Source organism: Eretmochelys imbricata, chromosome 1 (assembly GCF_965152235.1).
Source record: "Eretmochelys imbricata isolate rEreImb1 chromosome 1, rEreImb1.hap1, whole genome shotgun sequence".
NCBI classification, from domain to species: domain Eukaryota; kingdom Metazoa; phylum Chordata; order Testudines; family Cheloniidae; genus Eretmochelys; species Eretmochelys imbricata.
The window spans coordinates 265,855,059-265,882,333 of NC_135572.1; the positions used below are offsets into that span (position 1 = coordinate 265,855,059).

The 27,275-nt window shown below is 50.5% G+C and overlaps 1 protein-coding gene across 8 annotated transcripts; it reads right to left on the bottom strand.

Annotated features, from left to right (window-relative positions):
• Positions 1-810: 810 nt before the first annotated feature.
• Positions 811-27,275, bottom strand: PLA2G6 (phospholipase A2 group VI). Of its 8 annotated transcripts, none has more exons than XM_077829705.1 (17): positions 27,226-27,275; positions 22,312-22,555; positions 21,798-22,013; positions 19,671-19,851; positions 17,331-17,518; positions 16,239-16,335; positions 14,802-14,984; positions 14,328-14,436; positions 13,781-13,942; positions 11,645-11,735; positions 9,367-9,530; positions 8,641-8,791; positions 8,307-8,443; positions 6,488-6,642; positions 5,602-5,769; positions 2,737-2,810; positions 811-2,523 (listed from the first exon to the last, which is right to left on the bottom strand). In XM_077829705.1, the coding sequence occupies exons 2-17, from the start codon at positions 22,518-22,520 to the stop codon at positions 2,379-2,381; spliced, it is 2,430 nt and encodes an 809-aa protein (XP_077685831.1). In that variant the 5' UTR covers positions 22,521-22,555; positions 27,226-27,275; the 3' UTR covers positions 811-2,378. The 8 variants fall into 8 exon arrangements, 7 of the variants coding, with proteins under 7 accessions (XP_077685831.1, XP_077685840.1, XP_077685821.1 ...); XM_077829714.1 differs by lacking the exon at positions 27,226-27,275 and adding an exon at positions 26,738-27,046; XM_077829695.1 differs by lacking the exon at positions 27,226-27,275 and adding an exon at positions 26,397-26,694.

The window sequence follows — 27,275 nt, forward strand, 5'->3', positions numbered from 1 at the left end:
CAGGAGGACACTTTGAAGGCTCAGAGGCTGGGGAGCTTTCATAGTCAACCTGCAGGGCAAAGGCAGGGCCCGTACAGCCCAGGGGAGAGCGCCTGAGTGGCTGACAGGCTGGTTGTGTTAGAAGCTAATACCCAGCTGGCACAGGCAAGACTCCCTGCACTGGAGGCTGCTGGCAACAGCCCTGTGTGCTCCAAGAAGAGTCATAACCACATCCCTTCCCAACTCTTACAGAAACAAAATTTGCTCAACCTGCACCACCAAGCCTGACTAGTGGCCTTCGTTTAACTCCCTCATGCTTGCAACCTGGTCTGACTGGCATCCCTACTCCAAGACACTACACCTCTGCCCACAACATATCAAACAGACCCCAGGCCCAGCACAGCTCTCTGAGGTGGGGGAAGCACCTCTCTTTACAGGTGCCAACAATCATCTTTTGGATGAAAAGCAGGAGAATTAACACCCTAATGCCTCAAGATCATTAGATTCCAATGCACTTTGGTGTATCCTCTATTCTCCTGACCCAGTTCCAACTGGGTCATTACAGACTGCTTGCCCGAAACACCTGGACAGCTGTGGGATGTTGCTGTGCATTCTTAAACAGCCATTACATTCCACCCGAGAAGAGGCTGCACTTCACTGGTGATTGATCCCTTCATACAGATAGAGGGCAGGATTCTGCTCATATACACATTGGTGTAAATCAAGAGTGATTTTGCTGCAATCAGTGGAATTACACTGGTGTAAAATGACAGGTTTCAGAGTAGCAGCTGGGTTAGTCTGTATTTGCAAAAAGAAAAGGAGGACTTGTGGCACCTTAGAGACTAACACATTTATTTGAGCATAAGCTTTCGTGAGCTACAGCTCACTTCATTGGCTGCACTGGTGTAAATAGGATTAGAATCAGACCCAAAGCCCTTTGGGATCTTGCAGGATAGAAGACATTACAGAAATACAAAGCTTATGATGATAAAATGGACTTCAAACCTCCATTTATTTCACACCTTGTAAGTTTCACACTGAACCCTCTCTTTGCAACACCACCACAACTGGTTAGTTTGTTTTGCAAGGCAAAAACAATGTGAGATTTAGAAGAGAGAGAGAGAGAGAGAACGTGGGAGATGACCCGATGAACTCCAAACTGGTTCCTACAGGCAAATAAATTCACTTATATCAAAAACTAAACAAAACGCAGAAACAGTGAGTGCCTTTTAAGAGCGCACTGGAATTCCCAACACAGGAGGAAAAGCTGGGGAGGGGGAGAATGAAATAGCAGAAATCCACCTAGTCCCAGGGGTCAGATTCCTCAGCGGGAAATGATCACAGAGAATACAGTATTTAAATCATCGTTATCTTTTTATTCAGTGTTATCAGCCAATAAATGGCCCCCAATAAATTTGGTTTAATCTTTGTTCCATGGCTGAAGCAAGAATTTTGCTCCCCATCATGTGACCCCTGGAAGGGAAGGGAGGGGGAGGAGTTTCCACATCTCAGCCCATGCGTGAGGACTATCAGCACAGGCCAGGCAGCAGGAAACATTCATTGAAAACCCGGAAGCCTCATCCCCTTCCCCCCAGCTCTGCTCACACCACCCTAGTGGCCAGAAGCTGTTGGGAACTGGGAGGGACACTGGAAGGAGAGATGGGAGGGGGTGGAAAGAGCACTAAAGCAATAGAAAGGGAAAGGGCAGCAGTCACAGGCTGTAACAGATCAAGGGAAGATCTTCCCCCATCCCTCACCCCAAGACTGATAACGGATCACAAAAGAACAATCACAATACTTTGGGTCCAAAACTACTGCAGAGACTTCACCCTATTCCTAGCCCCTTCTCCATCCAGACCACACGGGGTAGCGACTCCAGTTCCCTCCACAACACACATACATTTGCAAGAGTGGATAAAGTAACCCTCAAAAGTTTGTCTTTGCCTCACTTTCATTGTGCTATCCAGGGTGGGAAGGGCCAGCACCAGAGATATTCTAGGGGAAGGGAGATCTGTTCTCAGGGTTACCTTCCAGAAGGTCTGCTCAGGAGGTAGGAAGCAGTGTGAGGTCTGCCCTTGCTCTGTCAGATAGATTCAGGGCAGGGTGATTTAGGGAATATGCCCATACCTGGGGGGTACCAGAGACTGCACTCTGAGGACAGGGGACTCAGGCCTCCATACCAGTTGTAAATTCCCAGCTGCCACCGCATGTGTGCATGGGGCCGGGGTACTGCTTCATATTTAATATCGCTGATCCCTGAATTCTTCCCACCAATGTCTTGGTCTGACGGCGAGGACAACCCCTAGTCTGGCTCTTCTACAAAGGCTGTTACTCCTTGCCCGCTTCCTAAGTCACTACTGTCAGGATTGGGCACTGGTGCCTTCAAGTCTTCCAGAAAGTCATCGGGTGAGGAGCTCCTGCACCAGCTGCTTGAACTGCTCCTGCTGTTGGCAGATGTAGAGCTGAGTATCCCAGAGTGCGTTCACTAGGACCGCGTCATTCACCTCATCCAGCATCACGTCCGAGTGCAGCAGTGGGCTGAACCTGTGGATATCGAGATGTCACCAGGTGGGACTGGGGAAGACAGGGGGGCAGCAACACAAGAAGGGACAGGCAGGGATGGGGACACAAGCATCAAATGCAGCACCACATGATGCCTGGGGAGGGGGACACATGCCACACTCAGGTTCTGAGACAACCATACAGATAGCCCAGCACAGAGAGAGTGGAAGGGCACCAGCCAAGAAAAGCTCATACCGGAAATAGAGGGTGTCTGTCATCTCACACCAAGCCCTGGCACGGTCCACGGCTGGGCCATCCGCATCAGTGCACTGCAGGGGGAAACATGCCAACTCTTAGGTCACTGAAACCAACCTAAATGCTTGTAAAGTCAGGCTCCCTTGGCACTGAGTCCCAGTGTACAGGCCTCCGAGGGAGAGAAAACTACATTTTGGAAACTTACCCACCAAATGATGTAGGGGAGCCTTTCTACAGGCCCTGCCGCAGCTCCCCATGGGGCTAAGCACACTCTTCTAATCCTTTTGGTGTCCCAGGCCTCCACAGTTTTGTGTGCAGACAAAAGTTCAAAAACGGGCCTTGGTGGTGATTCTAGTTGGAGGCTCTGGGTTCTGAGCAGCGAAATCTCTCGGATTCTGTTTGTACCCTGGCTTCTGCTCCAGGAGCAGGATGCCAGCAGGGGTTGCATTCACTACGAGCCCTATGAGTTATACTGGGGCACCTTTCAGATGAGACCTGAAATGCAGAGCTCATGGCAAATACAAACTCCACAGAGGTTTTCTGGTCTGTAGGTATAAGACTGAGAAGGGGTCAAAGTTAAGGTTATTTGGGGAACCTTAACTCCAAATTTTCCTTTCAAGCATTCAGCTTTTGTGAACAAAAATATTCCACGCTTTCTTGTTGTTTAAGGGGTGCTTGTTTGTGTGAGAGACATATCCAATCTTCTCTCTACTACAATGGTTTTTATTTAGAAATTTCCTCAATTTGTTTAATGTTGACAAATGATCATGAGGGCAATACAGAAGGTTTTTCTAAAAGCAAAATACCCCGCTTTTCAGGGCTTAGTTTTTAAACCAGGCCTCCAATTCTGCAACTGGAATTTTGCACCCATAAGTAAATGGTACCCATTTTTGCATGCAAAAAATTGTGGAGCCCCACTTTGAAAATTAGGTCCTCTGTGTCCGATCACTTGGAGAGGCTCACCTGGTCAACCACAAACTTTCTACACACAAGATCACCTCTGCCAATAGACCGTCCATATAAAATTTCAGGCAGAAAGCAGCTTGTTTGACAAGATTATGGTGGCTGGTGTCAAAAAATCAGGTTTACAAAGAAGGGTTTTATACTCTCAGCTATGGTGTCATTAACCCAGCTCCACAACCCGTCACACAAACGCTCTGCAGGATTAACTGACAGACTGTGTTTGATACTTACACCACTCTGCCCCCTGCTGGTTATCCTACCTTCTCATTTGCTCCCAGAGGTAATCCACCTAACCCCTTTGCAAATCTACATGTATTTGAAGGATAAAAGTGCCAAATCGGAAGAATTCTTTCAGCTGGGCCACTTCAAACGATCTCACCCCCTAACATTCCGGCTTTCCTGGGACCCCCTCAATAACAGCTGGCAGAGGACCACCCATACTGTAACTCTCATCAGGCCTGACATACTCGTTGCCCCAGTACACTGTCATAATATGTATGTAAAAGGTGTCATGGAAGGTATATGTAAACTGGTGACAAACAGGTCCCGATAGTCACCACATGATGTATGTACAGGATGTACATACATCATGTTGTTACAGATGTGTGCTGGAAATACGGTCTTGAAATGTGTTTGGGGGGCAGTGTATAAACTCAGCCTGCCTTAGACAAAGGAATATGCATTTACCCACATGACAAGCATGGTTAGAGGCAAAGGACAATGCAAGTATGTTTATATATAAGGTAAACAAAGCCATCAAGCTAAACAAGTAAGGAGAAGATCATTTAACAATCACGCCGGGGGACAGAAACCCCAGGAAGCCTTCCTGGTTCTCAAGGCAGAGACAATGGACTTTGGGTAATATAAGGGGAGCAGAGAGACCTTTTTAGTGATCAATCAGTGAGGGGACCTACGTTACAGCACCCTTCAAGGCTGTAAAAGTTGGAGGGCCAATACTTGATAACTTGATGTAAGTAATGTGTAATTCCTGGTAACTTGACGTAAGAAAGAAAATGGCGTAGGCAAAGACTGCAGCTTGTGTGGGTTTTCTTTTTTTTGTTTGGAACCACCCATCTCTCTTTCTTGTGCTTTGTATTATTTAAATCTCTTCTTGGTTAATAAATTTCTTCTTGTTTTATTAAGAAGTCATCTCAGTCCTGTGTGGATTAAAGAGAAATGTGAGTCTACAGCTAATCTAACAGGCTGATGTGTGCTTTGTGCCCATGGAAGGAGTGAATTTAGTAACTTCTGTGAGTGTCCAGTGAGAGGGGCGGACACTGCAGGGAGACGGCTCTGGGGAACTCGGGTTCACTGACTGTTACCTGCAAGGAAAGGTTTTGACTAGTAGAGTTTAGAAGAGTTTGCTGGCCAGGCAGTCAGGCTGGTGTGTCAGGGAGCTGACACACATAGAGCTTAGCAGCACCAAAGCTCTCGCCCTTGATAAGGCAGAGGGGTAACATGGTGGCTCACAGTTCTAGGTGTCACAAGCACGGCGTAACAATTCCCATGTCACTACTCAACCCGCTTTCTAAAGTGTGGGAGAGGTTTTTGCTGCAGTAATTTGGACTCACCAAAGTTTAGAGAACAAGGGATTTAAGGAGGTTCCAAGAGGGAGAATGATGGCAGCTGGGATGGAAAGTGATTGTAGACACCTTGCTAGGGAGTAAGACCCTTGTTATTGAGTGCTGTATGATGGGGAGTGGTCCATGGAGCTCTCTGAATAGATGTTACAGGTGATCCCCACATCCTCGCTGGAATTTAAAGGGTAACAGCCTGGTAAGTCCCAACTGAGCATCTTTTCTTTTTAAAAATAGTACGATTTAGCATCAGAAACCACCTCAGGTGTCCCCCCCCGCGCCACTCCAGAGCTTCATCCCATCCACCCCACTCCCCATTACTCACACAATCCACCACCATCTTGCCCAGCTCTTTGGCCCCAAAGACAGTCTTGGCCAGCTCCCAGGGGTTGGAGGGGCGGAAGACATCCACGGAGCTCACGGGGACCTGTGGAGGCCTCCCCGTCCCAAGGGAGACCACCACTCCCAATTTCCGCACCTTCTGGCTCTGCCCCTTTGAAGGATGGAGAAACAAATTTTTGTTGGCGTGAATCCACAGTATTACCCCCCCCCAAAAAATACACAAACAGGAGGGGGGGGGGATTCATAAATTGCTGTCCCCATTTCATTGCCCAGATCTTTGAGCTGATAATACTGGGGACCTGTATGGCTCAAGAGATTGAGGATTACATAAGATTTCCCCACAGCCCCCACACCTCCTGCACAATAACTCAGACACACGCCTCTCCCACCCTGAACCAGAACCCTCTCCAAGTCTTCACTGCCAATCCAACGCCATGTCAGAAGTGATGGACAGTCATCAACCTCTGTTAAACATCCCATGTGGAAATAACTGGGGGGAATCCCAGCCTTTTGCCTAGAGCACAGCCACCAGCATCACGCAAAAAGCCATCACCACATTAGCACTAACTGGCCCTATCTGTTGCCTCCTCAGAGAGGCTAAGAACTGAAAAAGCCATGGACAGAGAATGAGCTGATCCTCCTACAACAGCCAGGTTGGAGCACTGTGCTGGGGAGATCTGGGGACCTTGTAGTGCCGTTGTCTAGGATGCACTACCTGCTCGGTGGCTAAACACAGGACCCTGGTCTCAGAGAGCCACCAGTTACAGCCCCCTTCCCAGGGAGGAGTCATTTACAAACCAAACCCCCTTGTAAAGTCATGCTGGAGAAATCCCCCAGGTAGCGATTAAAGCCCTAGGATTTATCCTCACCTTCTGGCTTAGGGACTTGTTGTACTCATGGATCTCCGTCATGGCATCCAGGGTGGGGTTATTGGCCAGCAGCCCACCATCCAAAAAACGCCCGATTGGTCGGAAGTACGTTGGGGCCGCACCACTACAGCGGGCAGCTCGCCACACAAGCTGGTCTGTGGGAACATGAGACAGAGCGTACGACTGACTGACTTCTTGTGTCACCACGGACAGACACACACACGCTGCTGAATGGTGAAGCAAGACAGAGTAGATTTTGGGAGGAGGGGGAAGGGGAGAGATCTGTAACTTCAGAGGCCCTCTCCGCCAGTTAGCGCTGCCCTCTTTCTTCGTAACACTGTGGGCTTTGCCTGGATTCACGGGAGAATAACTGCTTATGTAAATGACGACCCAGCAATATTCTCCCACCCATCTCCCCTCCCACCACCACTCAAGACTCCTTTAAAGATAATGGGCCAAATTCATCTCTGCTGGGACTCCACTGAAGCCAGCAGAGTTATGTTGGGGATGAATTTGCCCATTGTATGTAATAGATTCATTCACTAGCCCAGGAGGGATGGAGATGTCCCTTTGGAACCCATCCCTATAGACAGAGGCGATGTATAACTTTTGATAGTGGGGTGGGCCACAATTTAAAGTTTCTGTTGGGTGAGGGGAGGCATGTGACCTCCCCATGCATCACCTCTGGATCTAGAAGCTGTTTCTAAATGGAAGGCAGGGCAAGCCCCACTGCTGTGTATGGGGAGCAGCTTCCCCTGGGCAGAGCCCGTTATAGGAGTGGGAGAGCGGCCTCTGCCCTGGGAACAGGCCCGGAGCGTTCGCACAGGGCAGTCTGCAAAGCAGGCAGGGGGAAGCGCTGGGACTCCAGCAGCAAGGAAAGAGAAGCAGCCCTATGTAGTGGGGGGGCAGGGCGGAGGGAGAGGCTCAGCCCACAGCCCCACACCCTGCTGCTTCCTCCCTCCCTGCACTGCACGGACACGTGGTGAGTGTCACCACCAGGGGGAGCCTCTGCCTCCTCCCTGCTGGGTGTCCCCACAATAGGCAGCCCAGGCCTTGCCCAGCCCCAATGCCCTGTGGGGCAGAGTCTGCAGCAGCCCCTCTGGATGTTGCTAAATGGAAGGCAGAAATCTGTGGAGACACATTCCCCGTGTGCCCCCGTCTCTGCACATAGATTCAGGAAGGTGCATCCTCCTGACCCCTTTCCAAAAATTTGGCGGCCCTTCTGCACCACTCTTCTCCCACAGAACCAGGGAGAGTGGCTCCTGAATTTGCGGCTCTGCAGAGTGGCAGAACATATGCCCAGGTGGTTAGGCCATTAGGCCAGTGTGCTACAGCTTATTGCTGCAGAAAGCATGAACAGTCAAGGCAGGACAGGTGAGAAGGGAGACTAAGGCTATGTCTACACTACAGTGGTAAGTCCACCTATGCTACGCAACTCCTGCTAGGTGAATAACATAGCCGGAGTCGACGTACCTTAGGTTGAGTTACCACAAGTTCTACACCGTGGGGGGGTCGACAGGAGAAACTCTCACGTCAACTTTTCTCGTCAGGGATAGTACAGGAGTCGACTGGAGAGCGATCTGCTGTTGATTTGGTGGGTCTTCACTAAACCTGCTAAATCGACCACCAATGGATCGATCTCAGAGCGTAGATCCCGGTTGTAGTGTAGACATAGCCTGCGAAACGTCCACTAGGACGGAGCAAGCTCCAAGGACCGTTAAAGTAGAGACTAACCCACTGCCGGGACATACCTCTCCCCACCTCGCCCCCTTTTCTCCCCCTCTCCCCGCAGTGGACTCTGGTGCGTGAAAGCATTTACCTTCTGGATTGGTCAGTGGTCTGAAGGGGTCCGTTGTCTTCACATCAGGCTTGTTTTTCATCGCTGGTGCCTTGTAATTCCGAAAGAGGTGGAGCTCGGCAGGTTGCCGGTCACACAGGGTCCCTGTTACTATGACCCTGTGGGAAATGAAATGAGAAACAAAGATTGGTGTTGAAACAAATCTGGGTAGTCATTGTCAGCCTCTGAATCAACCTCCTCCTCCTGATCTGGTTCGTGGCCTGGCTGAACGCCTCACCCCGGAGCCTGCCGAAAGGAGGGGAGTGAACAATCTCAACAGAGATTATTAGTAAGCGCAGCCCCAGCTGTGACCCACTTCGGTTTCTGGACATCTGTCATTTTGGTGTGCTCTCCAAATTCCCTCTTCAGGAACTCATCCAGGGGCTCCGACTCGTACGGCCGCGACCCTCGGAACACCTCATCCTTCATGCGAAAGTACAGGCAGCGCAGGTAGTCCACCGGCTTCCCTGAGACACAAAACGGAACTAGCTGTAACAGGCAGTGGGAGGCAGACAGAAAAGCAGAACCAGCCAGACCCGGGGGAATCAGAGCTCGAATTCCACAGGGTCAGGGGGGATGTGGCAGCATCACACTCAGCCCCTGCAGTGTCTACCCAGAGCAGGAGCTCTGTCTATCAGAAAGCCTCTGAGGGAGGAGGGCAAGTTCAGAGCTCACTCCTCAGGATTCTCCAGACAATAACAAAGAGCTAAGGAACCCGGGCATAGACCCTTGGTGGGGAGAAGACCAGGAACACCTGGTTGCCAAAAACACTGCTGTTCGCTGTGTGACTTCTCAAATTCCAAACAGCAGGTCAGATCATTTCCAAGGAGGAACAAACACCGACCAGAGTTCTGGCATTTGTTCCTTAAAAAATCCCATTTCCCTTTCAGCTGGTAGCAACTCCCAGAGCCACAGGATCACAGAGCTGCAGCCCCCGCCTCTCCTGCCTGCCCTGTTCTCCACATGCCGAGAAACCGTTCTGACCCAGGCTTAGCAACGGCTGTGCCTGTGGGTCGTTCCTGCCACCCCAGTCGTCCCTTACCGTGTACAACAGCCAGTGCCAGGATCCCTCCTGTGCTGGTCCCTGCGATCCAGTCAAAGAGTTCCCTGATTGGTCGGCCAGCAGCCTTCTCAATAGCGATGAGAAGCTGGATGAGCACCAGGCCCCGGATGCCCCCTCCATCCAGACACAGGAGGCGATCGTACCTTGAGAGGGACCAGAAGAACAGGAAGATGCGGGCTAAGTTATATATTAGAACATAGGGTATGCTCAGTGCAGCAGACAGGAATGACGTTCCTCTATAAACTGGCCTCCTCTCAAGCATCCTGAACCCCCTCCCTGATGCCCCAACCTCTCTCCCAGCACCTCCCTGCAGCCCCTCAAGTGTCCCAGCTCTCCTCCCAATTGCTAAACCCTCCTGCAACCCCAAAAGCACCCAACTGATTTCTCAGCTGCCAAACCATCCTCAAACATCCTCCTTTCCCTTTCAGGTGCCAAAGCAGCCATCCACCACCATGATCAGCTCCCAGACCTCACCTATCGCCTGTTTTCAGATACCATCCCCTGGGAAATCAGGGAGAGTTGCCCAGGCTAAACAAGGCCTTTCTATGAGGTCTGAGATCAGCAGCCTCACACAGACAAAAGAAAGAAAAGAAACTCTCTGTGGAGAGCTGCCTTCCCGTCTCCAGATGTAACACTGTCTTATATCCCAAAAGCAAGCATCACTGCCCTGTCAACGTTGTGAACTATTTCATGAGCGATCGTTTTAGCAGAAACGCCCAGCTAATGTGTCCTCCCCACAATCTCAAACTCATCTCCCAGGCACTAAAATCTCTATCTATCCCAGCCACCAAAACCTCTACCTTCCCCCTGCAACATCCCCCACAATGCAGTTACATGTTGCCATGACAAACAAAAGATGACAGCACGTTGGTAGCAAAAGGACTGATCTCCAGATGGTGTAAACTGGTGTCACCCCACCCACTTCAATGATCAGCAGCTATGTGTTGTTAGGGACAACAGTGCATTCTGGTGGGGCACAGGATGTCATCCCTTTCAATGGAGCTGTGCCGATTTACACCAGCTGGGGATCTGGCCCTTTACATTTAAATGCATTGTAAAATAGAGGGAATTTAATATTCAAATAAATTACACTGGGGGCCCACTGTCTTAATCCCGTTCCTATTTAATTCAACAATCCCTCCGCTCTCACACACTTACCAGAAGCTACCACAATTCTCAATCTGCTGCCCCAGAGTGCCATGGAAACCCAGGGGCCTTGCTACAGAATTTAGGGCCAGAGTCCTCGGGGCTTGGCGATATGAAATCCATGCACATCTCAGAAGAACTGGGAGGAGGAGAAGGCCTTCGGCCCCTCAAGACAGACAGGGATCTGCTCCTCTCCTCTGGCCTCTGAGAGGACTGGGCATACAGTGTAATTTCTCCCAATGCCCAGAGTTATGGCTCCCAAGTTGGGCAGGACTCTGGTATAACCCATCCCTTGGTGGGAGCTATTTCCCTTGAAGACTGGGATTCATTGATGACATTCTTTCTGCCGTGTGTGTTTTAGTACAGGTTTTGGAACAAACGGGTATAGCTCCCAAGCCTGCCATTGTCCTTCCACAGCTGTGACTGTCACCAGCCATTCAGATTCCTTCTCTCCGACACGACTTGTTTTAATACAATATTCCTTTCAAAACAACAAAGCATACACAGAACTGACCACCCCTTTGATTTGCTGAGGACAGTTTCCTTATTCCCCTCCCCCACCCAGGACCCTGCTGCTTGCCCTTCAATCACACACCTCCCCCCGCAGCAAGAGTGTTCCATCAACACTCCCCCTGCATTTCATGCAATCTCTGTGCATCCCCTCCCTACCCCACACAAGACAGATGCATCACATGCACAAGATGCTGCCAAAATGGTGCAGAAATTGGCACAGAGCTTTGCAGCCATCAAGTCAGTGTGCTGGGCTGGGCCAAAGCCTGCACTAGCTGCTCAACAGCATTAAATGGGTGATGGTGAGTGCAGAGGTGGCAGATTTTAATCACCCAGGTTGGGTTCCATTGGGGGTGTAGGCCAATGCGTGACTCTGGGCACTAGCAGGGGGAGAGGGGTCACACATGGGCATGCCATGCATGGGACTTTAGTCAATGATAATGAGAGCAGAGAACCTCACATGCACATGAGCCCCTGCATGGCACTCTGGTTTGTTCCAGGAATGAGGGTGCCATGCATAATGGGGGGAGGACAAATTCACTCCCTCCCATCCCCGTATTCGAGCCATGCAGTTGTCCCATGAGTTCCACTCCTAGCTTACGTTCTCGTTGCATCACTGGTAGAGTCCACAACATCTGGCGTCTTCAGCAAGTGGCCAAGTGCTGTGGAAATATGGATGATGCTGTCGTAACCTAGAGAGGCACAAACAGACAGCAGGAGAGAGTCGTAGAGGGAGGAGAGGAATATGCATAAACAGTGCCTTTGCTTCACCTAGGGTGAGAAGATTTCCTCCGGGGTCCCCTGCATCCCTGGAGCTCCCCCACTGACCTCTAATCTTCTACCCTATCCCTCTAGTTCCCTTTCCCACCCTTCTGCCCTCATCTCAAAGAGCTCGGCGGCAGAAAAGACCTTTCATGCCTGTCCCTTCCCTGCCAGCGAAGACCTGCTCCCTGCAGTACAATCTCCAGTGCTTCAACGTCCCAAGCAACGACGCTTCCACCACTTCCCTTGGGAAACTCTTTCGCACTTACACAGACCTCACCATCAGGAAATACTTCACAACAGCCAACCAAAGTTTTATGGTTTTATCCAAGCGACATCTCCTTGCTATTTAGACCCTTCTAGCACTCCTGAGGGACAGATATTTGTCATATTGCCTCAAGTCACTATTTAGCAAAGTTATAGTTAGTGGGCTCTCTATCACAATAAGCCAAGTCCTTTATCATCGCTCTGCCATCTCTCTTCTGTCCCCCGGTAGCTGGTTACTGGTACGGACACATTCCACCCCTCCAGCAAAGGCCTTGCACCATATTATATCAACACTAAGAACGTCAAGTTCCCACCCCTATCAAACAAGTTCTTTGCCCCTCCTCCCTTGAGCAGACAAGCCACTGCATGCAGTGCCACCAATTCACCCCTTCCTTAGACTCCAAGCCAAATAGGATCAGAAATCAAATCCCGGAGAGCAGGCAGGCAGAGAGCTTTCAAACAAAGATGCAGAGGAGCAGATGGACCAGAGTAAGACAGAGAGGAGGCAGGTCCCAGCAGCCACAGGAAATGAGAAAGAAACCTAAATCTAATCCTGGGAGATAACCAGACATGGAGGTCTGGGAGCCTCCTTACTACCCATCTGCAGCTGTATCCCAGGCCACAACCTGGGATGGGGGGGGCAGGGGCAACCTGGCCCAGATGAGGTGCCAGCCTGTGAAACCAAAAGAAAAAAAGGGGAGGAGAAAAAATACATTATTGCCAGCGACCAGAAGGAAGCAGTGGATCTTTGGAGGAATCTCAGCACTGGATGAGATTTCTCAGCACACACTCAGGTCCCTGATAAAAACAGCCCTGTTCTGTCAATATATCAGAAGCCTAATCCTGGAAGGACACACCTAGACCTCCACCACTCTTGAGAGAAGAGGGGAATTCAGCCCTGGATTTCCCTCCTTGTATTACTCCAGCAGTGGAACCCCGGGAGGTACAGACACACCTGCTGGGGTGAGATGAATCCATTTTCTCTGGAGAAACCACACAGGAATGGTACTAAGCTTGGAGTGAGAATCCTGGATGGCCATTTCTTCAGAGCAGCAGAACTACAGGTAAGTACTTCCTCTTTTTCTGTCCTTCTACCACATCCATTGCTCCATCTTATCAACGAGACCCTATCATTGCCTAGAGAGATGCCCCTCTGCTGGGGTGAGAAGGGAATTCATTTTCCACATTCATCTATCCCTAGGCCTCAGCCTTTCCCTCCACTAGCTTTCAGATTTCAGGATCTGGGCCCCAGACACTCCCATGTCTCATTCCTCCCCACCTCTCCCCCACACCCAGGATGCCCCATCACCAACCGAGAATGGAAAACTCAAGACAAATTTCAGCTGAGCTCTTTTCTGCCTTTCCAGATGGATGGGGGAGGGTGTCACAGGGTATGGGGATGGACATAGGTCCCAGATCTATTCCAGGGGTGTGTGGCCAGTCACCCCAAAATTCTCCTCCTCGGGCTGGTGCACTGCAGGGGTGTACCCAAGAATCCAAACAGATCTACAGAGAGTTTTACTGGGGAAAATAAGAGAAGGGTAGACCTGATCCTGGGAAGAATGGAAGCAGGCTGACAGCTACTAAAGACAATGAGAGCTGGGAGAGGGGACAGAACCCCAAAAGTGCAGGACAATCCAGAGAGAAGCTCTCAGAGAAGACTGCAAAGAGAGAGGAGAGTGAGAGACAGGGCCAGGGAAGGCTTTACCTAAACTGTGGCCGTTGTTCCGTGGGAGCGGTGGTCTTTCCGGGGAGGTGGACAGCGGTAGTGATGCTGTGGATGCCATGTGGGGGGATTCGGGGGTAGGTGGGTGGCAGCGTTCCGTCCCTACCATTTGCAGCAGGCCTAAGAGCACCTTCCGGTTAGGACCTTGCAAGGTGGGGGAGTCGCACATATTAAAAAGAAAAATCAATACACAAATCACAGGGTCATTCCATACACCCTAGAAAGCCAGTCCCGTGTGTGTACAATAACTGAGGGATGGGAAGTGAGGTAGCGATCATACTTTGTGCATCCTTCTACAACCAGATTTTAGGGCTTGTGTTTTGTTGGGATCCCTGACCCTGCATTTCACAGCTGCTTTATGGGGTAGACACTGTGTACACGGTGTGCTCGGGGATGGGACTGCACCTTGGTGGTTCAGTTGCCCTGCCTCTCCCCATCGTGCCCCTGCAGCATCTGACAGCGTGGCTTGGAGAGGGGCAATGTCTGGCTTTCCACTTCTACCTCCTGCTCCCTTCTTCCCCGAGCTCACCTTTGCTGGTCCTGGCAGCCACCAGCCCTGGTGTCTCTCCAAACTCATTGGAGATCTCAACATCTGCTCCAAACACAATGAGGGCCTTGATCGTCTCCAGGTGGTCTTGCTGTAAGAAGGAAGAAATCTCGTCATAGGCAACGCTTCCTTCATCCGCTTGCCGCTGCCTTTGCTGGGCCCTGTCGCTCTCGTCCTTGGGTGCTCCCGCTAATTAAGAGCATCCTGATGAATTCATCTCCTTCCCACCACTTGAGGGCCAGGGCCTGTGATGTTCCTGGTGTGGGCACCAGCACAGCTGGGCCAATTAAACCCAGCTAGAAGCATAGAAGAGAGCAGTTGTGCATACTAACCCCTTTCTCATAAAAAGGAATGGTGGGGCGGCTCCATGGTGTTCTTTTCATGCCCTGGCCTGGCAGAAAAGGTCTCCGTCAGATCCCCTGGGAAGTGAAAACCTGTGGCCTGGGAGAAACTCACCTTCATGGCCAGGTGCAGCGGGGTGTTGCCATCCTTCCCCTTGGCATTAGCAAGAGCCCCGTGCGTCAGCAGCACCATTGCGCTGTCAAAACGCCCCCGCTTGACCATGATGTGCAAAGCCATGTCTGCTGTCTTGCTGACAGAATTCACGTCACAGCCATACTCAATCAGCATCCGGGTCATCTGTACCCCAAAGGCATAGGAAGAAAGGGAGAGAAAGCAACAAGGAAGCGTGATAGCTTCAGAACAACAGCATGGGTGGGCAAACTATCCTGTTCTTCCTTAGGTAGAAGATGTCAGGCAGTGAGTGCTTGAGAAGCTGATGATAGCAATGGGGGAAGAAACAAAGACTAGTGTAGACAAGGCTTATCAGTTAAGTGTCAGCTACAAAGCCCTGGGCATCTGTATTGTGACAAGGAGGATCTTGTGAGGTTTCTCTAAATACTTGATACCAAAACAGCTCTTCACTTTAACAACCTTACCTATGCTTCTGAATGTCTCGCTTGTGTCTTACAACAAAACACAGGAATGGGGCCAAGCAGAGCCAGAGCTAAATGAAAAATGTGATCCCATTTGGATTAAAATCCTTGGCACATTTGAGGGAAGATTTTGTGTAGATTTTGCCAAAATCCCCCTGTTTATTTCCACTGTCCCACCTTATGAGCCTGGCAGTTTCAAGCCTGTTCAGTTCTTGACTGGGAGACATCCAAGGAGAACCTAAATGCTGGAGGAAGGAGTGCTGGCAGTGCAACAAGAGGCAGTCTCCTCTCTAAACTAGGCCTGAATCAGTGCCCTAGTATGGCACCAGGGGGGCGTTATGCCAGCTCCCCTGGCATTTTTCACAAGAATTCTGGGAATTGGCAGGCCAATTTCCACTCTGGGTGATTATAACTTGTCTAGCTAAAATTCCCCTGCAGTGAGAAGTTATTCTTCTGTTTCCCATCTTAGAAACTGCTATGTAATGTTGATGGCACAGAATAGCTGCCATGTTCCACCCTAGAGGTGGCTTTAGCACTATTACTCCATCAGAAAGAGAGCGAAGGGGAACAAGCTGGCAGTCCAATAACCAAGGGTACCCAGTACCAAGATCTGCCCATTTCACTGTGAGGGTCCACAGCTCTCTCCCCCTACTGTTGATGGCACTGATTCTCTCAACCAGTACCATGGGAAGTGGCCTGGGGAAAGAGGCTGCTCTACCTGAGAATCTGAGTCGTGGGTGACCAGCGACTGTCTTTTAGGTGGCTTGCTAGGTTACTGTGCTCTAAACAGAATCACACATGCAGCAACCTGCAGGAAGGTGAACGTTTCCAGCTGGAGGAATTAACAGGGGGAGGAGGGGAGCAGAATTTCATATGAGAAGAAGTAGTCCAGTGTGACTGAGTGGCATGCTGGCATGCCTGTCAGTTTGCCCCTCTGCCTGGCATCAGCTCTGCTTACCTCAGCATTTTTGGCCCAGTGGAGCACAGCTGCTCCGTAGTGGGGGTCCTTGAACTGAACTTGATTGACATCCACTTCAAGAAGGGCCCGCACACACCTTCAGGAGGAAATGAGATGGAGGCATGGAAAGGGAACGGTCATGGATGGGGACAAAGACCCCAGCCTGCCAACAATGTGCAGGGGTCATCACATCCTTGAGAGCCCACACTGAGGAACTGTGGGTTAACAGCCCTCTGTCTCTCCACCCCACCTGGGATGCTCTGTGACCTGGGCAGGCCCCTGAACAGCAAAGCATCCAGTGCTCCCTGTTCTTAGACTGAGGAGGAGCTAAGAGTCAATGGGCCACACTAGCAGAGAGGATCCTATTCGGATCCAGGAAGTGGGTGGGCAGAAGTCCACGCACTGCTAAAGGACCTCCTCCCAGCCTAAGGGGAGGATCCACAGGACCTGGAAGCCAAATGATTCCGGGGGACAACTAATGCGATAACAGGGACAGGAGTGAGGTCAAAGGATCAAACGAAGGGAACCTGATGGAGACACCGAGCAGAGAACCCTGGACAGCGCCCACTGCTCTTCAAAGGTATCAACAGCAGAGAGGATAGAGGCACTGGGAAAAGATACCTGGAATCTAGGCCGTTGGGTCATGCCCTGCTAGCAAGACAAATTGAACCTGGGAGGTAACAGAACATTAGTGCTAGCGGGTGACATTCTGGGGCTGGCGCATCCTCAAAGGCAAACCCACAATGATAGTGGGCACACAGGATCTGAGCCAGCATGTGGCGTCTTAAGAGTGCCCATTCTCAGGGAGGCAAGTGAGCACTAGGAAGGGGCATGCTAGCCAGGCATCAACCATGGAGTTCCATTCCAAGCAAGGCGAACGGGTACTAGGCAGAGTCTCAGCCAGTGAGCACTATCCTGCTGTTATTCCTATCCCGACAAGATAGGCAAGCACTGGGAAGCGGCAGGCAAGTCTATGCCAGTCAGTAATACCCAGATATAGTTCTCAGCAGGGAGGAGCACGCACCCAGGGAGGAGCACATGGGCTCCAAGCCTGTAGGCGGGACCCTTCCAACAAGACAGGTGAACACTTACCCCTTATGGGAGTACTTCACAGCAGTGTGAATGGGGTAGCCCAGTGTCCCCATGATGTTGCACTTCGCATGGCATTTCAGTAGAGTCAGAACCACATCCTCTTTGCCCAGCTGGCAGGCTAGGTGCAGAGGCGTCTGCCCCTGATTGCTCAGGTGGTTCAAGCCAACAGATGGCTTTTTGCCCAGGAGCTGAAAAAAAATTAAACAGCAAAATCTCTCTCTCTCTCTCTCTCTCCAGGCTCTGAGGACTGCTGCTGGGGACAGCATTTGACTCATCATAAATGGTATAGCTTGTCCCCCTCTTCATCCCCTACCCTAGAACCACCCCACAAGTCTATCCTGGTGGTTATTTAAACTCTCCTTGTTTGTCCAACTGGCAAGTCTATTACTCCACCTTGTGCTCTCCCCTTTAGCTCAAGCTTAGGTTAGAACGTGAATCCAGATCCTGCTTAAAGTATCAACAAAATAGAAATGTTTTCAAGACTTTGGTTTTGGAAATTTCAAACAAATCGGTGTTGTTGGTCTGTTTGTTAACCTGACACTCCCTCCCACACACCCCTACCCCCATTGCAGGAAACCCAAACCCACTGGAGAGGCAGGAAGTGAATCTGGACAGTTTAATTTCCCTGTTCTTTGCTGATGCAAAGGGTAAACAGCATCCTGGGGGAGGTCAATCCCGTTTAAAATCTCAGGGCAAACCCATTAAGCTGCTGTTATTACAGTAACATGGAGAGGCTGCCCCGTTAAATCAGGATTGTTTTTAGGGTCCCTTAAAAGTCCAACACCCTAGATGTGGCGAGGCCTCCTCCTCATCCCACCTTCCTTGTCACAAGTCAAGAAAGCCCCCATGGTCTGTCCCAAAACTCTCCTGGACTCCTCCAAAGTCCAAGACTAACTTCTAGAAAACTACCCAATTCAAATGCCAAGAAGTAGGAGAAATGGTGAAGTGCTGCAAGGTTATCTGGCTATAGCCATAGAAATACCAGCACTGAAGCACCTTCTCTCACCCCACACAGATCACCAATGACCTGCCATAGGAAAAAAAAAAAAAAAAAAAGCCAGGAGGAAGAAAACTCAAGTGGTGCTGGCATGGACTGCAATCAGATACAGCCAGACTTGGCCCTGAGGAATTTCTACAAACCTACGTCAGGGCTGTGAAGGCAGCAGAGCTCCTCCCTCTCCTCTGCGACAGAGGCAGCAAAGTCAAGCCCAGCAGAAAATTTCTGGACTGCAAATTACACTGAGAACTCAGTCTGCCCCCACTCGACTCCAGAACCTCTTCTCACAAAACCCATCTCAAAGTAACCACAGACTAGAAACACACATTCCTCCATCCAAGGGTTTGGCCACCTGTAACTCTGAGCCCTGCCCTTCCTGGATGGTATAAGAATAGGGAACAGCCAGCAAAAAAAGTCTCCAATGCCACCTGTCAGTGTCCTGTCTCCTTTTCCATCAAGATTCAGGCTCTGGCACAGTGCAGAGAGCACTTGTTTATGGACAGCAATCAGTCATCTCACAGAGCAACAACAGAAGCACATCTGTAGCCCTCAGGTCTATACTCAGACCAAATCCAGATGGTAGTTATGGGCACCACCAAAACCTCAGGATCACAATCCTTAATCTTAGCCTGTGTAAACGCACTGTTCTCACTAACCCATCAGACTAGCAGGAAGGAACCACACTGACTCAGTCCATAAGGGTCTGCATTGTCAAGCCAGTCTGGCCAACATACCATAGTAATTAAAAAAGGACCCAGAGGAATGATGGTTTGGTCAGATTCTGTCCACACACAGCTCCGACTGTCATGTCACCTGAATCAAGGGGAGGCAGGTTTAAGGACAGACTCTGCAGACTTTGAAAAATGATAGGAATGGTTCAAGCTAGGCTTTAACCCTCAGCCACCATGAAAGGCCATGTGAAACTTGATTTGGCCTTCCGTTGCTATAGGCACCATGGAAGCAAGAAAGGGAACTCTTGGCCTAAGGCCAGAAGTAGATGCAAATAGTCTTTTCTGGTGCACTCATTTTGCACCTCGTCCTGTTTTACTCCTGTCCCAGAGCACTCTGGGCTTTAGAGTTCAGTCCTGGAGAACTCTGCAGCCATGCAGTCATCAAAGTCCCTGAAGAGGGAGGAAGCCGGGGGGGCTGAGATCAAGCCAAAGATTTGCACCCTCCTGTCCTCCTGCAGCAGCAGATTTATCTGGCTTTTTCTCCCCCAAATGTGGAAAGCCTTGTTTCTATCTCCTCCAGACGTACAGCACTGGGTTCCTTTCTTTCACCCCCGCCCTGTGGTAGGAAGAGTACGCAGCAGCCAGCTGTAAAGCCCCCTGCTTCGCCCTCACCTTTATGATCTCAGGGTTACTTCCTCGGACAGCATAGTGAAAGACTGTCTCCCCATTTTTGTCAGTGACATCCAGCCGGGCATGGCACTCCACCAGCTCACACAGACACTCCATGTTTCCCTTCCGGCAGGCAAGCTGCAGTGGGGTACAGCCATCCTCGCACTCTGTGCTGTTCACACAGCTGCAACACAAGAGAGTAAATAGGTGGGCCCCTGCCCTGAGAGAGGACATTCAGTACAACATCCTACCAGAGGTTTGCGTCAGATTCCCTAAATTACTGTGTTAGAACTAATTGTTTCATGTACTTGGTGAAAGCAAGGGGCTGACAGCCCATGGCAGAGCATGGGGAAGTGGCGTGCAAGCTTCCTCCACTCACAGCCCTGCCAAAGCACTCATTCCTGCCATCTAGCACCTCCTGCTATTCCAGGACTGGAACCACCACATAGCACGGTTAACACTCCTCCTCCTGATGTGCAGCATCCTCTGCTAGATTGTACCCAATGACCAAGAGGAGAAAGCTCCTGCATTAACCCCTCAGGCCCTGAGCTATCCAGTTCCTAATTCCCCTTGCCCACACTGAACATTTCGCCAGATCAATGCTGAAAGGGAATGGGGCATCTAGCCCAGAGATGGGCAAACTACGGCCCACGGGACCATCCTGCCCGGCCCCTGAGCTCCCGGATGGGGAGGCTAGTCCTGGCCCCTCCCCTGCTGTCCCCCCTCCCCCGCAGCCTCAGCTCGCAGCCAGCGCAGCAGCATGGCTGGCTCCCGCCAGGCTGCCAGCTCCTGCTGCTCTGAGCAGCATGGTAAGGGGTCAGGGAGCAGGAGGGTTGGATAAGGGGCTGGGAGTCCCGGGGAGCAGTCGGGGACAGGGGGCAGTTGGATGGGGCAGAAGATCGGGGGGGAGGGCGGTCAGGGGATGGGGAACAGAGGGGGTTGGATAGGCATGGGAGTCCTGGGGGGCCTGTCAGGGGGCAGGGGTGTGGATAGGGGTTGGGGCAGTCAGGGGACAGGGGGGATTGGACAGTGGGTGGGATCCTAGGGGTCCAGGGGGTCCCGGGAGGGGGCGGTCAGGGGACAAGGAGTGGCGGGGGTGTGGATGGGTTGGGGGTCCTGAGGGGGGCAGTCGGGGGCAGGAAGTGGGAGGGGGCAGTTAGGGGAGGGGGGCCAGGCTGTTTGGGGAGGCACAGCCTTCCCTATCTGGCCCTCCGTACAGTTTGGCCCGAGGGCCACACTGGGGTTGCGAAAACGTTTGCCCACCCATGATCTAGGCCAAAGTGATTTCCAGCCTAGGAAGGCTTTATGATCCAGGAAGACAATTCCTCTCCTTTCTTGTTGCTTATGTAACATGACACAGCGTACCACAACCCCCTCTAGTGGCTGGTCCACATAGATTATATAACAGCCTTACTACTGCTACCGGCTAGTGGATTTATTCCTTCAGCTCAAATGCTGGAGGTTGGTGTTGACGGTAATGAGCTCAAAGCCCACTAGCAACTCCCATGGTGAGTGTTAGATTTATACCCTTCAATAATGGGTAAGCAGCAGATTTAAAACAAACAAAAGGAAGTATTTCTTCACACAACGCACAGTCAACCTGTGGAACTCTTTGCCAGAGGATGTTGTGAAGGCCAAGACTATAACAGGGTTCAAAAAAGATATAGACAAGTTCATGGAAGATAGGTTCATCAATAGCTATTAGCCAGGATGGGCAGGGATGGTGTCCCTAGCCTCTGTTTGCCAGAAGCTGGGAATGGGCGACAGGGGATGGATCACTTGATAAACCTGTTGTATTCATTCCCTCTGGGGCATCTGTCATTGGCCACTGTTGGAAGACAGGACACAGGTCTAGATGGACCTCTGGTCTGACCCAGTATGGCTGTTCTTATGTAAGCAGTTATCACACCCATCATTTGGCCAAGCTAGGCATTTAGGCCACTATCTGCCAATGCGAGGTCCATGGAAGTTGCAGGACCCAAGCTCTTCCAAGAAGCAGCCCACTTTTATTTATTTAGGGGCTGGAATATGGATTTAGGTGCTTGACCTTGAAAGCATGGGCCTGAACTGCATTCCTGCCCTGAGCTAACTCCAAGTGATACTCCTTCAGGAGAACTCCTCAGCCCTTGCCTTAGGATGCGATTGTGTCGGAAACTCCCCAGAAGCTCTGTCTCCACTGCCACATGCGCCAGGGACCAGTGGGGGTGGTTACGGAAACAGTCACTTAGTTGCTGGAGGACCTCTAGCTGCAGGGGTTGTGGCGAGCTCTCGTAGAAGGGGCGCAGCCGCCTGGCATACTGCTCAAAGCGCTCAACAGCTTCCGTCTCATTGTCTAACCGGAAGAGCCTGAAGAGTAAAGGGAATGAGAATTCAGCCCAGCTCCCCTCAATATAGGCCAAAAGCCAATCCTCCTAGCACTAGGGAGACATATTGATTCTCCACACCCTAATGCTAGGCATTTCTCCTCCCGCCTGCATTCACTCTTAAGGACTCCTCACCCGGTTGGGCATCCTGTCCCCAGTGACAGCACCTGTAGCCAGAAAGATGTTTCCATTGCCCATGCTACCACTCTCCCTGTTCTCAGAAAATCTCCACTCTGGCTCCAAAACGTGTCCAGAAGAGGAAAGGGTCATCTGTCACTCACCGAAAGGCGACCAGCTTACTCTGGGGGTTCACCAGCAGGCAGTCCCAGTAGTGAGCGTTTTTGTTCTTATACAGGATCACCCTGTTTTCCTCTCTCAGAAGTGTGTGAGCCACATACTCTGCCAGGGGCACCTCCTTCACCCGGTAAGGGTTTGAAAACAGGTTGCTGACATTGTTGATGGTGTTTACAAGTCGGCCAAAAAACTGCATCTTTTGGGGAAATCAACTGTCTGCTTCCCCTCACCCTGGAAGAAATCAGAGTTCAAGTTCAGCCTAGGTCAGTACCTTCCCCAACTGCCCGTACCCAGCAAAGCCCCAAGACTTCCATTCAGTGACCTTAATCCCAGCTCCCCACTCCCTACCCACAAAGCATTGTCTCAGTAGGAGTCCATTGACTCTTCATGTATTCCATTAGACAAGATATGCCATCCCTATCCTCCCTCAGAAATGTGTGCAATGCGGAGTGAGGGTTGAAGAGTTGGTACCCACATATCAGCTGAACAGATTTCTAGCAGGCACTGCCTGGCGCTGAAATTTCAGCCTCAGTCAGGGTCAGGGTCCCACTGTGTTGGGTGCTGTACTACGAGATGGGCCCTGTCCCAAAGAGCTTACCATCTGCACAGACAAGACAGACAAGGAGTGGGAGAAAGGCCAGGCCTATTACCTCCATTTTACAGATGGGGAACTGAGCTGCAGACAAGTTAAAGTGACTTACCCAAGGTCACACAGGGTTTCTGTGGCAGAGCCAGGAATCAAATCCAGATCTCCTGAGTCCCATTTCAGTGCTTTAAACATAATACAACCATAAGACGAGTCAGGAAGCCCTTAGCTAAGTCCTCAGCCAGCCCTTGCAAACTATGGCCATGATTTTGCCTTATTCACCTTACCTCACCAACATCACTTCTGTCGCCTCCCTCAACCTCCACACTAAAACCCCAATCCTGCAAAGATAAGGGCTTAACTTTATTACCAGTGGGACTACCCACGGCAGTAAATTGTTTGCTATCAGGGCCTAAAGATGCAACTTTTAACTTGGACCACATGGAGTGGTATGAAACAGATGTTTGGAGTATAAAATTAGTGTGTAGAAGTAGATGGCTGTGGGCATGGCCTAGACTTGAAGTTGATGGTTGACGTGTGTCCTGTTGTATGATTGTTAATGGAGAGAATTATTTGGCTTTTTTAAGTGCAAGCTGTTTGTACAGTGTTCATCATTTTGGGAAGTTACTGTCTAACCTCTTTAGTAGACTTAATTTAGGCGACGAAATGAGGAAGCCTGTCCGCTGATGTGTTGTAACAGCTGCTTGTGGAGGGAGTTAAAAGTTGCATTGGCCTCCTCCAACTTCCTCCTCTGCACAAAACATGCATCATATTGCAGGTGAGGCAGAGGAGAAAAGGTGAAATCAAGGCTGTAGGTCGCATGAGATAGCTGAGGACTTAACTAGGGATTTGCTGGCTTTTTTACGGTTATATTTGTGGAAGTCGCTTGAACCACCTTAACTGGTTTTTAAGAAAGTTGCCAGGTTTTTAAAGTCTACATCAAAGCTGATACTCAGACAGCTGTCCGCCTTGATACATCCCCTTCCAGAGCCCTGATGCCCCCGCACCGTCCTGAGTCAGTTGCCCCGGTGGCCCCTACAGCTGCAGTCCACCATAACCATGTTACCCATTCTCTCCATGCATGGCCCAGCTACTCTCCCTGCTATACATGGCCTTGCTCCTCCACCCACAGCCCTGATTATAAAACAGCCCTGGGCCCCACCAAGCTCCCTAATCTTTCACCACATGCCGCTTTGAAATATTGGCATGTACTGACATGGGCACATAGTGTCTGTTAAATCCTTAATTTAAATCTCTGAAGTAGGGAGGAGAGAGAGTCAGTATGGACCTACTGAGACAATACGTTACGTGGGCAAAAGTTTCTTCTGTAAGTAAACTTAGGCCAGGTCTACATTACCGATAGATATCGGTATAATGACATCACTCAGGGATCTGAAAAATCTTCAGCCCTGAGTGACACTATGCCAACTTAACCCCCACACGTAGACACAACTATATCAGCGGGAGAGCTTGTCCCACCAACATAGCTACTGCCTCTCAGAGAGATGGATTAACTCTACCAACGAGATAAGCTCTCCCATCAGTGTAAGAGCGTCTTCACTAAAGCACTGCAGCTGCACCGCCGTAAATGAAGACAAGCCCTTACTTTTTTTCCTTTCCAGATCCTGCTTCCTCACACATCCACTTGAAGATAACTGAGGCGTGCTCCTTACTGAAGAGAGACTGAAACACTCCTCTCCTGTGCACAGCCTTCAATCTGATCACAAATCGGTATCAAGAATACAGCACTTAGAAGAGGTATGAGTCAGGCTCTAGGTAGCAGCCTTCCAGCTCAACAGTAGCTGCTAGACTCCAGCAGAAGGGGTATTAAGTCCTTTTGGTACAGAAGGAATTCAGCAAGGACATAGTCTGAGAACTTTTCAGAGTAACAGCCGTGTTAGTCTGTATTCGCAAAAAGAAAAGGAGTACTTGTGGCACCTTAGAGACTAACCAATTTATTTGAGCATAAGCTTTCGTGAGCTACAGCTCACTGAATCTGGTCTGCTTAGCTCACTTCTAGATTGAAAGGAATGGCCGGCCACCCACCCACCCTCAATCTTGAGGATTTCCTAAAAGACTTTGCCCTGACAATGACTTAACAATGGCCCCTCTTCACATCCACTGTATCCAGCCAAGCTAAACCCAGAAGGTCACAGGATTTTGGAAGAATATTGGCATAGAAACTACCTGATTTAAAACAAAATGAGACCACCACGCTTGTGTTTGGGAGGCTGGCTTAGGACTACTTCATCCTTCTGAAAATTTGTATAAGGATGCCATCAAAGCCTGCAGTTCTGAAACTTTCTTCACAGATGTTATAGCCATAAAATGACAGATGCAAGAAAAAGTAAGTTTCCGTGAGGCTCACAAGGACCTTAGGAGGATGAAAATTCATGGGATTGAACTCTAAGTTTGATTTGAAGATGCAGATTCATCAACTCTTTAATATACTGTTCCCTAAAGGATGACAAGGGACTGAGGCTTGTTGCACCAGCATATGGAAAGCAGAGACAACAGCCAAGTGAGTTTTGTTTACATCCCAGGAGAACCTTAAATCAATCCAGGGCAAAACCAATTCTAAAATAACTGGCAAAGGGACAAGAATGGAGTTTCACAGGCCCCTTCTCAGACAAAAAGCATCCAGGATCTGAGGAGGCCTCATCTCTCTTGCATTATACAGACTGTGGCTATCCACCATGTAATTTGTCAGGGAAGGGATCCCTTACATCTTCCTCCATCTACCAAAACAGAGAGAACTGAATGGTCAGAAAAAATCCAAACCTAAAAGCAAGAAAAGAGATCAACTAGTTTCTACTATGTATATAATTTAGTCTAAGAACACCCTAACCCCAATACAAATGCCAGCTCAGGGAGAAAATTGGGTTCCACAACCTCGCAGCCTGGCAGAAAGAACAGCTGAAAGGAGTGATGGAGGATTTTATGGCCTTGGTTGGAGAATATCCAGAGCAGGTGGAATTGACAGAGTGCTTACAATGGGGGTAGCACATCTACACTAGGGCTCCTAATGTTGCTAATACAGGCGGAGCTGAACTGGTGTTAGCAATGAAGGGACATATTTAAAAACTTCCTTAGTGTAGACAGGGACCCAGATCTCTGCTGTAACCGTTAGACAATGGTCCTCCCTTTCCAGCAAGAGGGGGAAGTTAGCCAGGTGAGTTCAGATACTGAACAGCTTCTGTGCACATAATTTTTGGGGACACCTAACAGCCTAAAAACAGGATCTACAGACCAAATCATAGAAGATCAGGGTTGGAAGGGCCCTCAGGAGGCCATCTAGTCCAACCCCCTGCTCAAAGCAGGACCAATCCCCAATTTTTGCCCCAGATCCCTAAATGGCCCCCTCAAGGATTGAACTCACAGCCCTGGGTTTAGCAGGCCAATGTTAAATAGCAGTACAAGGAAAATTTGAAACAGAGTATCTAACACAGCATTTCACCTCATTCCCAAAAGAAATCTGAAACAAACCCCAGCCACTTCCAAGTTGGAGAAAAACCAGAGACAGATGAGAAGCGGGGAAAATTTCTGCTAGTCAGATTTCTTTTTTGGATTCACTTCTAGAAAAGAGGAAAAATGCTGACTGTAGAGAAGGAAACAGAGTGTAAGCACAAGATAAACAACCTGCACAAGGTAGTCTCTTTTATCCCCACCCATCCTATGAAAAAAGATATAGGAAATTAACTATATGCAAAAAGAGGAACAGAAAACCAGTTCCCACACATACACCCCAAAGAGGAAAGCAAACATGAAGCTGTGGCTCTTTTGTTCCTTTCCTAACAGCGCACTTCCCTCTAGTCTGTCGTTCACACCAGGAAGGGCATGTGGGGTTTTCGCTGTGCCCCACAGACACCCACTGGCCTCGCTGCAGTCTGACCCCTTGTGTCGAGGCCCCGCCCTGCACCGGCGCCATCCTTCCAGCGGAGGCTGGAAATCCCCCCTTTCCAGGGCCACTCGGGGCCACGCCTGCCCCGGCCAGAGCGGGGGGGAGCGCTTCATTCCCATCCCCCAGGCAGGGAAGGGGGCAGCACCCCGTGGGGCCCACAGGGAGCCACGGAGGAAGGGCTGTGGCGTCGTGCCACGGGCTGGGGTGGCCGGGGAGCCGCCCGCCGCCTGGCAGCGCCAACTCCGGAGAAGCAGCGCCAGGGCGCAGGGCCGGGGGGAGGGGGTGCAATGGGGGCGGGGGGGGGAGGGCGCTGAGCCCAGCTCCCCGCACGGCAGCACTGACTGGCACCCCCGCCCCCCGCAGGCTTTGGAGGGCGGGCGGGCGGGCGCGCCCCCGCCGGCGGAACCGACGGACCTCGAGCCCGGACCTCTCGCGTGCCACAGCTCAGAGTGGCGCCGCCGCTG

Excerpts from the sequence above, each read along its gene's own strand:
- PLA2G6 (XM_077829705.1), bottom strand. The coding sequence starts at position 22,520 with ATGCAGTTTTTTGGCCGACTTGTAAACACCATCAACAATGTCAGCAAC. Across the intron at positions 14,985-16,238 it reads ACTGGGCCAAAAATGCTGAG|ATGACCCGGATGCTGATTGA; the intron begins GTAAGCAGAGCT and ends TTTGGGGTACAG. Across the intron at positions 2,524-2,736 it reads ACAGACACCCTCTATTTCCG|GTTCAGCCCACTGCTGCACT; the intron begins GTATGAGCTTTT and ends CGATATCCACAG.